The sequence below is a fragment of the Rissa tridactyla genome, chromosome 1, assembly GCF_028500815.1.
Source record: "Rissa tridactyla isolate bRisTri1 chromosome 1, bRisTri1.patW.cur.20221130, whole genome shotgun sequence".
Lineage (NCBI taxonomy): Eukaryota > Metazoa > Chordata > Aves > Charadriiformes > Laridae > Rissa > Rissa tridactyla.
Genome location: NC_071466.1, coordinates 95,487,467 through 95,503,817, shown reverse-complemented (window position 1 = coordinate 95,503,817; position 16,351 = coordinate 95,487,467). Strand labels below are relative to the sequence as shown.

The window sequence follows — 16,351 nt, the reverse complement described above, 5'->3', positions numbered from 1 at the left end:
TTCCTTTCACCTCTTCTAGTTATCCTGGCCGGTTTTATTGAGACTGTATATTAAGTCACTCTAGGCTTCACCTTTACGTTTTTGATGTATGCTTTCAATAAATTTTCTTTACTTCACTCAGGCAACAAGTTCCCCAGTGCTGGACACCCACGCCCAGCCTGCCGTTACCCCAGCCAGCTCCAGCCACAGTCAACGCCTTATTCCCAGGCCGCTCACACGGGGCGGTAAAACTGATAACAACACGAGCACAGCAAGCCCAATGCTTGGAGACAGTAATTGCTCAACGTTCCATGAGAGAAATATTCATAGTACATAGTAAGCAGCCAGCATGGGGAGACCAGAGAGTCCAGAAAGATAAACATAATTGTTCTCCGATGGAGACCTCTAGATGACTTCTCTCTGCCTTAGTCTAGACTGGAATTAACCGTATGAATTCGGGTAATTATTCTCTGTCCTGACTCTTGTGTGAATGGCTTTACAGAGCCTTCTCCCCCCTGTCTCCAGCAACAGCAGTCCACAAGGACATTTCAGATCCTAATTGAAAGGGAAATGTTTGCTCAATGTCAGTTCAAGCGGAAGAAAAGCCCCTTCCATTGTGGCTGGGGGGGGAGCAGAGCAGATGAGTATCTCAAGGGAGGCATGGGGAGCCTTTGTGATTTATTTGTTAGGAGGCAGGTGGGAACCAGTGAATTTTCCCCTGCTTATTTATTTTTGCCTGGCCTTTGCAAACTCAACACCTTTCTAGCAAGGACATACATCGGCTCAGCGCTTACGCAGCAGTTCTCAGGATTGTCTTTATTTTTTCCTACACTTGTGCACACACATGATAGATCACACTGTTTATAACTCTGTGTGGATTGGTGCAGAGGAATGTTTAAATAAATGGTTGGAGCGTCTGGTGTCACTTGCTGATGGCCACCAACCACTTTGGATGCAAAATGGCATTCAGAAACCAAGAGGGCATCCTTCTTGGATTTCACCTGAGATCGCAATGTCAATGCTGATGAAGAGACTGAAATCTAAGAAAAAAAAAGGATGGGAAATTATGCAGGACACGCTGAAGGCCTCCTGACGGTTGGAGGCAGATGCAGGAAATACATCATGAATGATTTTAGCGAGGTCTTTTGCCAAACTGGGCATCCACCTCTTTGCTGTGCAGACATTTCTCTATAGATCCAGACATCTCCATCGGCTCTCTTTCTGTTCCAAAATTTTCCATCTCAGATAAATATAGGATCACTTGTCTCTTATTTTTGTGGTTACAGACAATATATGACACAAACGGAGCAACGCGTTGTATTCATCATTTAAGAGTTTGGTTATTTTCCCTTAAAAAATCTCTCATTTGAGGCCTTTGTTCCACACTGTATTACACTCCTGGATCCTGGGAAGCTGAGAGATGGGAACGGGCAGAGGGGGAACAGTCAGTTCATTTCACAGACCATTTTGGTAATTCTGTCCATGCTGAGAGTCTCTGAAAAACAGAAAGGAGACCCTGGCTACAGTCTACTGACAAGTACCTCAGTGCCAAACACTGGAGATGGCTCTAGGATGGTCAGACCGGGAGCCCTGGGTGTCAGGCAGCCACGGACTCGGACGCTTGGGAAGGAGGATCCCCAAATTTTGTAGGCTCTCGGCTCCCTGTCCCCTCACCGGGTAAACACCTGGAATAAAGGACATGTACTCTCTTTGTCAGCCTGTTAAAAAAAACTCAGAGAGAAGTAAAACATTACCTAAACAAAGTCTGAGCACTGTCATGAAGTATTGACTTGGCAAAGTGGTTTGATACTGAGAGTAACAACTGTAGCTGAAAAAACTGCCACCATTTTTTCCAGAGGTTTTGTGGTTAAGCGCGTCCCACGTTTGCTTCTGCAGACAGCCATGGTAATACACGTTCTCTGTCTTCATCATGGTATTCGGCCACCAGGCGTCTCTGTGAGTAATGGCTCCCCACCAACCGGTTGAAAAAGAGGACTGCTTCAAGGAAAGGCGCTCGCTACCTCCTTTGGAGGCAGTCCAGACATTGAGGATGTAAAGGCTAATCCAGTTAAGCCATCTAAGGCCAATACTCTGCAGACTACCTTCTGTAGCTGCCTAGACTTTGGCATAACAACCCTGACACGCTGCCAGCTACAAGGGCCTTCTTTATTTTTTACAACAGCCTTTGACACCTGTTTTACACAGGCAGCAGTAACCTGGAGACAGGTAGCGTGTGCTAGCTTTCGGAGATACTAGGTGCTTGAGATCCACGCAATTTCTCTGAGTTTATTTCTCCTGCAGGTCAGGTCCCACGTCTATACATTAACCTGGCAACTCAGCAGGTCTCCAGTTATTGTCCCTTGTGATGTATGTTGTTCAGAATAAACATGCTTGTACTCCATCTTCTGTCCATCTCAGCAATGGGGAAGAGAGTAAAAGAAAAGCCGTCGGGATGCTGAGCATTAGCAGTTGGCTCAACACTGGGAAACAGCTTTATCCCATTGCCAAATGGGGCAAGCCCTAGAAGTTCCAGGTGAAGCAACTGCCCTGCAGAGATCTCACAGGTCCATCGGCGGGGGAGGGAAGGTCCCATAGTTGTCTATATTGAAGTAGTGGTGTTATGCCCAGCTGCCGAGATGGGGATAAGGAACGGGTGACTTGCTGATGTAGTCAGAGCCGAAAACTTCCAACTGGCAATAGTCGATTGCCCCCTCAATTCAGAATCCATTCTGTCTTTATATATGACTGATTCAGATCAGTCTCACTGCCCTCTCGGAGCACCGGAAAAGCTTTTCCTTGGCAGAATCAGTTAATATCCTGCTATATGGATACCTAAAAGAAACGTGTGCGTGGTCACTACAATACAGTCTTTCAGAGGAATTTATTTAACACGTTTTCCTGAGACCTTAATTGCAGCCTTGTGAATCCTAGTTACTAGCCTGGACAAATCAACTGTATTGCTGGAAGAATAACTATAATCTCCGTGTTTCCTTTTCCCAGGAAGGCAACTAGTAAAATAGATAGTTCTGCTGTACTGCAACTTCCTATAGCTGTTTTTGATTGCATCTTCCTCCCTAGTGCTACAATAAGAATTAAACTCCTGTCTCTGGTGCAGTTTTCAGATGCTCTCCTGCTGTGAAGTGATGCTCTGAAATGCCCAATGATTCACAGCTCTGATATTTCACGTCTAATGGAATTATTTCTGGATGGAATTGTTACCTTTCCTGAGAGAGAGGGACTCATAAAGCTGGTAGGAGACAAATTATATGCATCTATCCTTGTCGCCTCCACAGCACTTCTCAAAATCAAATTACTTGGCTATGCTTTTCAAAATTTCTCCTATTGCACGAAAGTGTAAGTAATTTAAAGTAAGACACAGGGCATTGTAATTATGCAAAACACAGGAAATTCAGGGTTACAAATGGATTTAAGAAAGACCCAGTTGTGTCACAGGACAGAAGAATGAGAGGGGAATCTGAAAGCGCTCTCTTCTTCCTTTGTAGATCACACTATCAGTAACTCTGCCTTATAGGATTACATCCCTATAAGGCATATGTATAGATCACCACATGAGGTGTGTTCTATAATTGCTGGATTGGGATTGAGACATTTTATTGCTCGATGTCGGTTTGAGTTTAAAATTCTTCGGAACTCCCCCATGGTTCCTCCCCCTGCTCCCTTCAGAGGCAACTGTGCCCAGAGGATCCTGTGGGGCTGCCCCGCCACAGGGGAAACCCCCCAGAGAAGCACGGCTTTGAACTAGAAGAGGGTAGATATAGATTAGATATCAGGAAGAAATTCTTTCCTGTGAGGGTGGTGAGGCACTGGAACAGGTTGCCCAGGGAGGTTGTGGATGCCCCATCCCTGGAAGTGTTCAAGGCCAGGCTGGATGGGGCTTTGAGCAGCCTGGTCTAGTGGGAGGTGTCCCTGCCCAGGGCAGGGGGTTGGGACTAGATGATCTTCAAGATCCCTTCTAACCCGAACCATTCCACGATTCTATGTGTCATTCACTCTCTCGTGTCCTCAGAAATCCCCCAAAACTGCTCTGGGGTTTAAGTCAGAAATCTGAGCTGCGGAGTGGGGCTTGGAAGCCTGCTGATGACTCACGCGGGGATTCTGTGGCACAGGGAGACATTTCTTTTCAATTAGTTAAATTCCCAAAGTAAGCAAATATCCTTCAAATGATATCGATTACGAAATAGTCTAGTCTGCCCAGGGAAAGCGCAACGCACCATTTGTGGGGTGCCATCGGTGGGGTGCCCCCCGGGCTGGCAGGTTTGCAGGGTGGGCGCGAACCTCCCCCTGCGGAGGCTGGAGCGGGGTGGGGGCTCAGCCCCACAGCAGTGGGAAGGGGGTCCCCCGGGGCAGCCCGGCCCCCCTGGCAGCGCAGCGTGGTGCAGGGCACGGATCAGCCCATCGGTGGGACAGCGGGAGCCGCTCCTGAGCAGAGTGGTTTGCAGAAAGCAGCGAGGGCTTTGCTGTGTCTGAAGTCCTCCCGTGGGGTGGGGACAGCGTGCCCCTGGCATGCAGGACAGCCTCCCAGGAGATCAGAGGGGCGCAGATCCCATCCTTATGCCACGGGCAACCACAGCAGGCTGCTCTAGCAGGAGGTGGCATGTGAGGACAGCACTCCGGCACCTGCATTCCTAACGTGGGTCTTCTCCAGCCCTGTGGGGACACCTCACCAAAGGCTTTTGTGCAGCTGCCTATACTTGGACTCAGCAGTGTAATTTTTTTGTGTTCACACTAAAGTGTGTCTTGTTTCAGGTTGTCAGAGGTTTTCTTTCTTCATTACCCAAGTAAGAGCAAGAGCTGGCCATGAGCACTGTCTCTGGCGGAGAACCCAGGGAGTGGTGGCTGGCTGTTTGTCACACGTAACCCTTTAGCACAGAGAAACACCCTTGGCCCCCCATGGCAGGGGGGTTGGAACTAGATGATCTTTAAGGTCCCTTCTAACCCGAACCATTCTATAATTCTATACATCCAGCTGGGGCACAGCATAGGAAGCAGGATGGGCCTCCCATAGAAACTGGTTTCTGCCAGACAGCTTTCTGTGCTGTGTGAGCCACCCCAAAACAGGTGTTTTGACATCACTGAGTTGGCGTTGCTGCCAACAGCCTGGTCTTTACCTTCAGAATTGGGTGCCCCACGCTGGGGCATGCAGAGGGGTTGTGAATCCTGTGTGCTGTACCTGGGGGCAGGGGGGGTTCCCACCACCCGGGGCTGGGACAGCAAACCAACCGACTGCACGTCCTGCCCCATAAGGCCTGCTTCCTGCCGGCGGGGGATCGCGGTATGTCAGCAGCAAGGGAGCCATGGCATGCTCATCCGTGTCCACTAGCCCAAATTGTCCAGGAGTGGGACCATGGCGTGTACCATGGAGAACATCCACCTCACGTTCAGGCAGCGGGTGAGTGTTTCAGATGAGGATGCTGGAGAGGACAGAAGTCAGTCAGGTGCGACACTGTTGAACTTGCTGGCTATGAGCTGGAGAGGGACCTGTGAAGTCCCATAACCTGTGTGAGTAGTTTAGCTTTCTCCCTCCAATGAACATTATTTTGTGCTCGAACCACTTAAGCGTGACCTGTATCTGCCCTGCCCGCTCTTCAGTGCTCTTCTCCTGCAATCACTGCTGCTCCTCACAGCTGGACTTAATTCTTGGCTAAACTGAGTAGCTTTGATCAGCAAAGTTTGCGATTTTGATGCTCGTCCCTCTTCCTAGATATATTATGCTTGTGTTGGAGCCTGCTTTGCACGAGTGCCAACCCCCTTAAAGCAGGCCCATTAGAGTGCAACAGAATTCAATAGTCCTCTGACATGTAAGACAGACCACAAGGAGCTTTCCAAGGGATTTGGCAGGGTCAGGCAATGCTTTGACTGTGGTTGTGAAAGATCTGCTCTCTGAATGGAGAAACCCCAGATTGCTCGCCCCTAGAGGAAATACAGCACGGAAGGGATCATCAGCGTTTAGAGAGGCCACAAAGGTTTGGGATTTCTTCAAAGAGTTGGTAACAAGATTGTGTAAGAACCAAATAGGCTCGCAAATAGCTGTATCCCATTAGTCATGACAGCAAATGCCGGGCTGAATAAAATGTTTATTGTGGCTTATGAAGTGTCTCTGTACACATAACCTTGGGCAAGACCCAGAAATTCTGGGCTCTGCGTTTGAAAGGCAGCTGGTTAAATAGCCATGGCAAAATAATCAAAAAAGCACTGTTTATTTGCTCAATACATTAACCAAATGATTAACAGGGTAATGGGAGACCCAGAAGAAAGAAGAAACCTTTTCCCTTTGCATGCAGTCTGTTTTTCAGACTTTCCACCAGTATTACACATTCCTGGAAAACAAAACTAAGCTCAGTGTACTTCAGCTCAGCCATGAAAGCTCTCCCCAGAACAAACGATCGGCTCGGTGCATCGCTCAGACCTTCCCGCAGCTCCTCCTCCCTCTCTCGCAGAATTGGAAAGGCAGCGAGATAATTTTGGCTAACTTGCTGGCCTGTCTTATGAGGGGTAAATATTAATTCAAGAGCTCTGGAGGACTTCACACAGCCATACCTGGGTGCCTCCTTGCTATTTAATTCATGCAATTATTCCTGTGTTTCCGGTTTGGCAGCTCAGCTTCTCAGAGGAGACTGCTTCTGCTACCAGATGATGGGTAAATGTGCTGTAGATTTTTTTTTCCAGTGTCATTCCTGATGTGAGCTGGCACAAATAGAATATTTAATTCTGTTTGAGAATTCTTACTCTTTTTTGTTCCCTGCTGATTGTCCAGGCTTCCCATTCAGTCCTCCCTAAGTTACTGTTTCTCTTATTCTTAGAGACATTAATTATTTGTAGATTCTTTCTGCAGGCCTCTCACCTGCTCTGGTTGCTGTGCTGTCTCTTAGCTTTTATAGCACACAGGGAAAAAATGTTGTTCTTACTCCCTGAGAAAATTACAGAGAAGCATTTTGCCCCTCTTTCTCTACCGAATCTCTAATTAATGTTAGATCACTTTCAGAAGATCACGTAAGGGTAGCCAAAGAACCCCACCACTGCTGGTAACGAGCTGCAGAACAAGTGCTTATGGAATGTGTAAACTGCTAATGGGCAATACTGCATTTCTAACTCTAGGTAGGGTAATCAATCCTCTAAAGGGCCATGAAGGTATTGAAGGAGTGCATAGGGTGCCACAGCACAAGACCGAGGGCCATTTGACATGCCATAGGATGTCCTTGCTGGCCACCAGTTTCTGCTCTAAGTGCCCCATCGGTCCCATGTCACATCTGCCAGGTCTGTGCGGGTGTCTCCAAGACCCTCAGCTGTCTGAAATGACATTAGAGGAGCAACCTGTGGGCCCCTGATCTTCCCTGGGGGCCTCAGCTGGGATCAGACTTACCCTAGTCATATTAAAGCCAGATCTAGAGCAGGGTAGGTTTAGATTAGACAGCAGGGAGAAACTCTTTACAATGAGGGTGGCGAGACACTGGCACAGGTTGCCCAGAGAGGTGGTGGAGGCCCCATCCCTGGAGACATTCAAGGCCAGGCTTGATGAGGCTCTGAGCAACCTGATCTAGTTGAAGATGTCCCTGCTTACTGCAGGGGGCTAGGACTAGACGACCTTTAAAGGTCCCTCCCAACCCAACACATTCTACAATTCTACGATTCTATGATTATCTAGTACTAGCTTTGGAGCTGCGGTTGGGCTTTGGGCACAAAAACTAGCATGCGTATACCCCCTTGGGACACAGCACAGGCGCAGTGCCTGTCTGTGTGTGAGGTCTGGACATGGCTGTAGATGCGGTAGCTCACAACCAGCCCCACGGTGAGGAGGAAGGGAAGTCAGTCTTCCCTTTGTGCCTCTCAGCAGGTGATGGAGTAGGCTGGCAGCTGCCCCTGTCGGTGCGTGCTCCTGGAGAGAGACCAGAACACGGCTCTGTTAATGTGCGAGGTGAGATACCGAAGCAGGGGATTATTAAATGAGTCGGATGTGGGTAAGACTTGATAGACTCGAACTGCCCCAGGACCTTTCTCTAGGTCAAACAGAAGAGCGGGGCTCCTGGGGAGGGAAGGTCTAAGCTCTCAGGAGCCAGGCAGGAGACTGCCTCTCTGTAAGAAGACGGAGAAAACAACACCCGGTCCTTCAAGTGCACTCAGCAATGAAAACAGCACTTCTACGGGTTAAAGCATAATGAATCTAATGAAAAACACTGTAAGCTATTAGTGACTGCTACCTGTTATGCATTTGTTTTAAGCCCTTTGAATGCTGATTATTTTTCCCCCTTAGAAAATCTTTCTACATTACTGCCATTTCCTTTACTCACCGCATTTGTAGTCATCACTTGTAAATTCAAGTAATGAATTCATGAGGAGCCTGGATGGCATAATAATACCATCGTCTTGCATGCTACCACCTGGCAATCCTGGGACCTGCGCAAGCGGATTGAGCCTCGCAGTGCGGTTCTGCTGCATTGGGGAGGCGGCAAAAGTCCCTTCAGGCAGAATAGAAACCCTTCAGGGCACCATATTCCTGGGTCCCCAGGGCAGAAATATACAAGCCTATTTGGTACCAACCCAACGCCACTAGGAAAGTGCCAGCTCTGCTCTGCATGCACCGTGCCGACAGCCTGCACGCGTTCAGTAAGTGGGCCCCGCCGGGATGTGTCTGGCTCCCAGCACACGGCACAAACTGGGCACTGCGCCTGCAGGAAGGTGCGGCACGTTCAGCGCTTCCACGCAACGGTCAGTGGCTCCCAGCACGTGTGTGTTAAGGCCGCCCACTACCTCTAAAAAGCATCAGAATAGCCGACGGCGTGAGCAGTTTGTGCAAGGGCTGCCACCATCCTTTGCCATACGTGTTCACAGAGGAATAGAACCATGTGGAATTACCTCCCCGGGAAATGCCGGATCCCATGGCTCACGTGCGATGCAGCAGATCTCTGTGTGTGTTTTAAAAATGTCACGGGGATTCAGATATCTGGCATCCTGCTCAGATTCCTACGTATAAAAAGACTCTGCGATAACCTAGATGCACGTTAGCTCTAATCAGAGCACAGAGAAGCAAAAGAGTAGCAAATAATCGTTAATCTGTTCACCGTGAAACATTTAACACAACAGCTTCGTTATTATAAATCTGCCTGACTTCACTGATAGTACATTAATCAACACAATAAAATGGATATTAATGTGGGGTTTTTTTATGGAAGGACTAGCAAAATTAGTTGTCTTACTCTCAGATAGCACTACAATCAGGTTAGTAAGGGCATCTACAACTGTGAGCACTCGAACAGCTCACAAGCTCCAAGAGGACCAACCATACTTTTAAGGACCTTCTGAACTGGACTCTAATTCACAAAGCAGGACTTAATACAACCAGAAATATACTGTACTGCATGCATTCTTCTCCACATCCTAAATCAGGCAGTAAAATATTGATTTCTAGCACATACTCCATTTCTCCATCATCGATGCAGCTAGATCTCTGCTGAAGTGTAAATGATCACTGAAGTATTGAAACCCTTGTAAAGCTGTAATGGAAAATGTTAATTTTAGCAAGAGACACACAAACGCCTGCAAAAACAGCGGATCAGTCATAAGTGGGTAGATAAACAAATGTATTTTTATTTTCATTTCAGTGATCTGTGTGGCCCAGCAGCATACTCCAATTTCGAAAGGAATTAAATAATGTTTTGCAGCTGGTCAGAAAATGGAAACCCGTCTGCAGAGTTTAAAAAAAATCAACAGATGTTGTTCCAGTATTATAGCAAGGAAAAAAATCAACTTATTCTTCAAACTAATTAGCAACAATAAAGAAGGTGGGTTTTAATAGTACTCAAAGCTTTACCTAAATTAAACACACACATCCAGCCATCGCAAAAAACTACAAATGTCATGAATCTGTTTACTACTGAGAAGGATTAGGTGACATGTACACCATGTTACAGTGCCAGACAAAACGCAGCAAATCCTTTCTGCAAAGGAGCTGCATACAGCTCCATCATATGGTGCCCCTCAAGCTTGCTTAGAAAAAAAGACATAGAAAACGTGCTTCTTTAGCCAAAATTCTGTTTAGGGAGTGAAGGTCCAGGGGAGATGGACAAAGGATGAACCGGTTCCTTCCAGCCGTCTCTCTCTGCCACATCCTACTCTGCGGAAGCTGCTCTATTCCAATTCTGCAGCAATACCCTCCTGTGCCAGCCCACAGGAATGCCATGGAGAAAGATCATGCTCACAAGGTCTCTATATTTTTGGTGTCAAACAGGAGCAGGATTTGGAGGTTGGCTGGAGAACAGAAACAGGAGCCAGGGTGCCCAGGAAGTGCCGGCAACCAAGGCAAACAGTAAAGCACTGCTTCTCTGCGCACGCTCCCTCAGATCAGCGATTAAATGGACACGTTTAGGGAGACGTTTATGTCTGACATATTATACGATACAAGTTCCAACACAGCTATGTGCAGCCTATGCTATGCCTATGATGCCGGTAGAGCCAATCATTGAAGTACAACCTTGGAAAATGTTCCATGATGCTGATCACTAGAAAGGATAGCCAACTTGGAGCATCGAGATGAAAAGCAGCTTTTGCAGTGGCGTTCATTGTCTCGAACATTTTTGCGAATGTAGTGCAATATTATACAGATAAATATACAGTTTTATTAGGGAATCATTCATTGCTTTGCTCCTTTCTGAAGGAGATCTATGTATTTGCGGACCAGACTATTCTGCCGATGAGGAATATTTTTCTCTTGGCAGGAATCCAAGCATCAAAATGTAGGCTTTTGTAGCTGTGGTGAGTAATCTGTCAGCAGGGAAACCATGACAGCCTAGAGGGGGAAGAAAAGAAAAAATCCAATCACGTTGGAAACAGATACCCCATAAAAATAAATAAGGGGGAAATATTTTCCAGCTCTAAAGTCTTGTGTTGAAAATTATTGCCCTGACAAAAGCTGCACACTTAGATTTATCTGCTAGAATTTCTGACGATGAATCAGGAAAGAGCTGAAAATTAGTTAGGATGTTCTGTGGTATAGCTGATAGGCTTTCTCAGTGCGGACACAATACATTAATGGACAGCCTAGGAGAAATGCAGACAAAGCATGTTTAGCCCCCATGCTGAGGCCTTTTTGGTGTCTCATATTGTATCCTCAGCTACTGCTAGGAGACGCTGTACATAAGCCAACGGCACGTGGGCTTGCTTGTGGATTTCAGCAGAACTTTCATTAGCATCAGCGACAGCCACACTAGAATAAGGACTTTGAAATTTATCCCAGTTTAGCTATACTTGCTGTGGTAAAACATGGAAAATCCTCACTGCGGTTAATAGTGCTCCAACTACCCACCCCCTGCCCTCCCCTAGTACTCCAACAAACCTTAGGTATGGCTGTGAAACGAGAGTAATGGGCATGGCAGCTAAATAAAACATGGCGTTGCAGCAGCTCTGCCGTCCTCCCCACACCTGTGTGCATCACAAGCCCCGTTCTTGCTTGGTTTTGACAAGGTATTACCTGGTTCACGCTGTTGTGATTTCACAGCAACGTCTGAACTGCAAATTGTTATTTTGGCCCAGAACGGGATTTTACAAGGGTTCTTGTGGTCTTGTTGCTCTGTCCTTCCTTTCCCTTCGGCACTGCTCAGCGTGACAGCCAGCCCCAGGCATACAGTGGGGACTCAACATGCAGCTGTGCAGCCCCTCGCTGCTACCCATGTCAGCCCTGTTAGGAACCACAGCTGAGCAAATTATTTATTTTTCAGTTTGCTGTCTGAGCTGACTGCGGTAGAAAATGATATCTAAACAAGACCCACGCATTCGTTATTTTCATAGCTTGATAAAATACAAATATGACATTTTTCTTACCTCAAAAAGTGCAGCTGGAACCCAAAGTAAACGGTTTGTTTTCTTTTTTAAAAAAATCATATTTAGGGCAATTAGAAACATGGCAAAATTAAAATAAAAATATGAGCACTTTTTGGAATTTTAAGGCCAAAATTATGAATTTAATACAAATTTGTTAATAATTTTGATTGTGTCCAAAATCTGAGGTTTTGGTAAATACAATAGTCAACCACTTATTCACCCAGAGCACATCTAGAGTTCATCTGAGAGCTACAGCAGTGCCATTTCTGGGTGTTTTTTTCAACTCTGAAGGTTTCCACTAGCTTTTGTCAATATGATGGTTCTAAAGCCGACAATAAATAATGGGCTGCTGAGATCTGTCAGTAATTTTCTGAAATTCTAGGAATGCTGAGAGGGGAGTTATGGTTTATGTTAAATGCCAAGTGTCCTCTCATGGTTCCCATGGATGACACAGTATTACCCACACCATAACTTTTCAGGGTCCTTCAAAGCTTTGCTCTGGCAGCACTTTCTCAGGGAAAGATCCCACTGGTGTCAGTGGCAGTTTTTCCTGAGAGAAAACTGCAGAATCTCTAGCTTTAAGTGTTTGAGAAATTGTAGTTTCTAAGACCAGTCCGTAAGACCTCAGCGTTTAAAAGTGTTTTAAAATTGAGGAGCTGAGTTAATCTTTAAACCCAGTGATTTAAATATCAAAAAAATTACAGTTTATACTGTAGATTTCACTTAGTAATAAAAACTGGGTCAAGCAACAGCAGATTATCCTCAAAATAGGTCACATTTGTGTCCAGAAGTGTTTGTGCTACATATATATGTTGCCTATAGTCAAAACTGTGATGTGCTGTGGGGTGCATTTGAAACATAGGGATTAACATTTACTATTTATTGAGGAACCAAGCTGAGTCCAAGCCTGTAATGTAAGGCAGAATAGAAGATGACCCTAACCTCTAACTACTGTTATCTTCTTTTTTTTACCATAATTGTCCATTTTCTGTTTTCAGCCTCCTGGAAAACCAATGACCGTGGAGAATAAAACACTTCATCATCAACTTCTTCAGGTTTTCTGGGTAGACAATGTAAAAAACTCCAGTTGGAAGCAGCAGACTTTGCAGTCTGTAGACCAAAAAGCGTATAACAATAAATAAATATGTGAGGACATGAATAAAATCTTTAACTAGTAAAAATGTTAACACATTTTATATTAGCTCTCACTCTAGTTACTTGGATGATGAACTCAGAAGAATTCCACTGACTTCAAAAGAATTCCTCATCTGTGAATAAGATGGGAATATCCCCATTTAAGTCAGCAAGAGTTCAGTGCTGACTTCACAAAAGCGGAATATTTACTCCTATTTCTTTGGCTTTAGTAGGGGAGTAAAAATTCCAGTGTCCTAGCGGATCGATAAACTGCAATCTTTATTTGAATGCCATACAGTAATATAATACTATCGCCAATTGCAACAAGAACATACTACAGCATGATTTAAAAGGCTATAATTTTTTTCTTTTGATATTGTCACTCATAATATATTGATCTAATACCAATGAACAACGAATTAAAGCATTTTAGGCCAGTTCAGAGACATACACATCAATAGTATTTTGTGAACTTATGTTAAAATACAGTCAATTAAACCAGTAATTCGATCAGCAAGGATAATGCCTTTTTTATCTTGGACAATTAATAGTTTATGACTTTATGTTTTTTCTAACTGATTTTGTGCTGATAAGCATTTTAACTAGATGATTTTAAAGAAATATATTTGGTGCTTTTTTCATCGACAGATATAGGCAAAATTGCCCCAAATGCTGCCCAGGCATTTAAGAGTTAATCTGTGAGCTGCCCATTCTAAGTGAAATATAAGGGATCATTTCTGGTAGCAAAGTGGAAATACAAAGTTAGAAATAGTTTTTAGGTCATAAAGAAGTAAAGGGCTAGCTCTCCTGCACATGTTCTGGAGTTAGATTTCATTGGAAAGCTCTGAAAGAGGCCAAGCCACGTGAAGTGTATAAGATAACATAAATTTTGTTATCTTTGTGAGTTTTTCAAACTGGAGGGAGGTTTGCATGTGGTTTTTGCATGGCCCCACTCAAAATAATACCAAACCCATGCTTTGCTGATGTTGATTCCTGTAAATGCAAATTGTTAAAGCATCAACAAAAACTAAATCTCAGTTTTTACCTGCATTGTAATCTGATAGCCTTGAAATGCCTTTAGTCTTTCTTTCTTTTCCTCTTCTTGTCCCATACTTATCCATGTATCTGTAACTAAGACATTGGCACCGTCTGCAGCTTCCAAAGGATCTGTTGTGAAAAGTAACTTGGTACCATACTAATGGGAATAAAATAAGGAATATCAGGAAGACAAGAAAACTCATTTGTAACAAAAATAAACTTTATTCAAACTACTCTACTAGGCTATTTCTTAGGCTCCTACCTCTTTGGAGTACTGTTCTGTTATTTTAGTTATTCTGAGGTCTGGTTCAAATCCCTGCCAAAAGAGATGATAGGTAACATCATGGAACATATATAAGATCTTTACTGATTATTAACACCGGTTAGAAAAATATTGATTGAACCAATTGCCATGCAAAGAAGAATGTCTTTCAGAACTGTAAAACTTGAGGAAATTAGGTTGATTTTGTTGGAAGTTTATTTTGGAGATAAACTGGTGCAAAGTGTTCTGATAAGGTAAGAAGAATCTATTTCAACAGTTACAGAATGACATGCCTATACATCTTTTAATTTTTTGTTCTAAACTGATTGTTTGTTTTATATTTTATGTTGTATTACAATGCAGCATTCTAAAAATCTGCATCACCAATCTGAACCAACCAAGATGTGACACTTCCACCAATCTGAAACAACTTTCAAATTTTTTTGGGGGGTGAGAGGGCATTGGATGACTGTGTAACACTGTCTCAAATGCAACTATCATCCTCCGTGATTTATACTGCAGTCATGAATTCCCCGCAGCCCTTCTGAAGTTGGACTCAGTAGAATTACTCCCGCTTTGCATCAAAATAACTGAATCGGGATTCTGAACTTTGGTTCTGAAAGCTGGCGCTGAAGACACAGGCAGGCACCACTAGCTGAGGCCCTTGGGAAGTATTCAAGTGGCTGAAACAAGAACGGGCAGTTCGCCTTCCTTACTCCATATGCATGGCTTTCTTACCCTGGGAGTCGCAATACGCAGATGCATTCCCAGCTTTGCAGCGCTCGTCATGATGGAGTGGAGGACATTGTTTCCATCCCCAATCCAGGTGACAGTAAGCCCATTCAGCCCACCATAGTGCTCCTGCGAAATGAATTGGACAGCCCCAGGGTTATGTTCCAGGTGAGCTGAGCAAGGTGATGCCCTAGGTAGGAGGGACTGATCAGATGGGTCTGGTGCAAAGAAGGCTGGCTACCTTCAAATGCTAGCTGCATGGAACCATACCTTCAATTGAACTTACTACAGCTACAGGATGATCAGGGAGGGAAAGCCCCCCATGTCTTACATGAAGACCCAAGTGCTACAGCACCAGACACACAGCAACTTCAGCACCAAAGCTGTACAGCCATGGGTTGGTGCTCATAAGTATTAGGGAATAGTAGAAATTCTTAATTGAGAGGTAGTCCTAATGCCTAGGATAGCACTCCTTCCGACTTCCCCCCAAATTGTGACAGTATCCCTATTTAGGTTTGCTCTGGCTTGGTTGTCTCTACACTATGTTCCCTGCAGCCACAGCAGTGGCCATGTCCTTAAAACTGCATTTTAACTGCCAAAGCTGTATGGGACAGCAAAGAGCAGTACTTTGAAAGCAGCTGTGCCACTCATGGCCTGCAGGGTTTGCTCCCTGTTGTACAGCCAAAGAGTGCAGTGATTTTTCTGAAGTGTAGATTACCCGAACTTGAAACAGCATTACAGCATTAACTGTAGCTTTGCCTGACGGCAGTTACAGCCTGTACATGTGCAGTCACTCTGGCCCTCAGCCACCAACAGATAAGGCCTAAGGAGGAACAAGAGTACCAAGAGTTTCATATTTCCAGAGCACGACAATTTGAGGCCCTTCACGGAATCACGGAATCACGGAATCTTCAGAGTTGGAAGGGACCTCTAGAGATCATCTAGTCCAACTCCCCTGCTAGAGCAGGGTTGCCTAAAGCACATCCCTCAGGGCTGCATCCAGGCGGGTCTTGAAAATCTCCAGAGAAGGGGACTCCACAACCTCCCTGGGCAGCCTGTTCCAGTGCTCTGTCACCCTCACTGTAAAGAAGTTTTTCCGTGTATTTGAACGGAACTTCCTATGTTCTAGCTTGTGCCCATTGCCCCTTGTCCTGTCGCTGGGAACCATTGAAAAGAGCCTGGCTCCGTCCTCCTTAAACCCACCCTTTAGGTACTTGTAAACATTAATCAGGTCCCCCCTCAACCTTCTCTTCTCCAGGCTAAAGAGTCCCAGCTCTTTCAGCCTTTCCTCATAAGGGAGGTGCTCCAGTCCCACAATCATCTTGGTTGCCCTTCGCTGGACTCGCTCCAGTAGTTCCCTGTCCCTCTTGAACT

At 45.2% G+C, this 16,351-nt stretch overlaps 1 protein-coding gene across 1 annotated transcript in view; it reads right to left on the bottom strand.

The window, feature by feature from the left end:
* Window positions 1-10,720: 10,720 nt before the first annotated feature.
* The window catches only part of OTC (ornithine transcarbamylase), a 38,277-nt gene continuing 32,646 nt past the window's right edge, over window positions 10,721-16,351 (bottom strand). The window contains exons 7-11 of the mRNA XM_054184947.1: window positions 14,984-15,106; window positions 14,246-14,299; window positions 13,991-14,140; window positions 12,784-12,921; window positions 10,721-10,780 (exon numbers count right to left, since the gene is read on the bottom strand). Of these exons, the coding sequence (XP_054040922.1) occupies window positions 10,721-10,780; window positions 12,784-12,921; window positions 13,991-14,140; window positions 14,246-14,299; window positions 14,984-15,106 (525 nt within the window). The remainder of the gene's footprint in view (window positions 10,781-12,783; window positions 12,922-13,990; window positions 14,141-14,245; window positions 14,300-14,983; window positions 15,107-16,351) is intronic.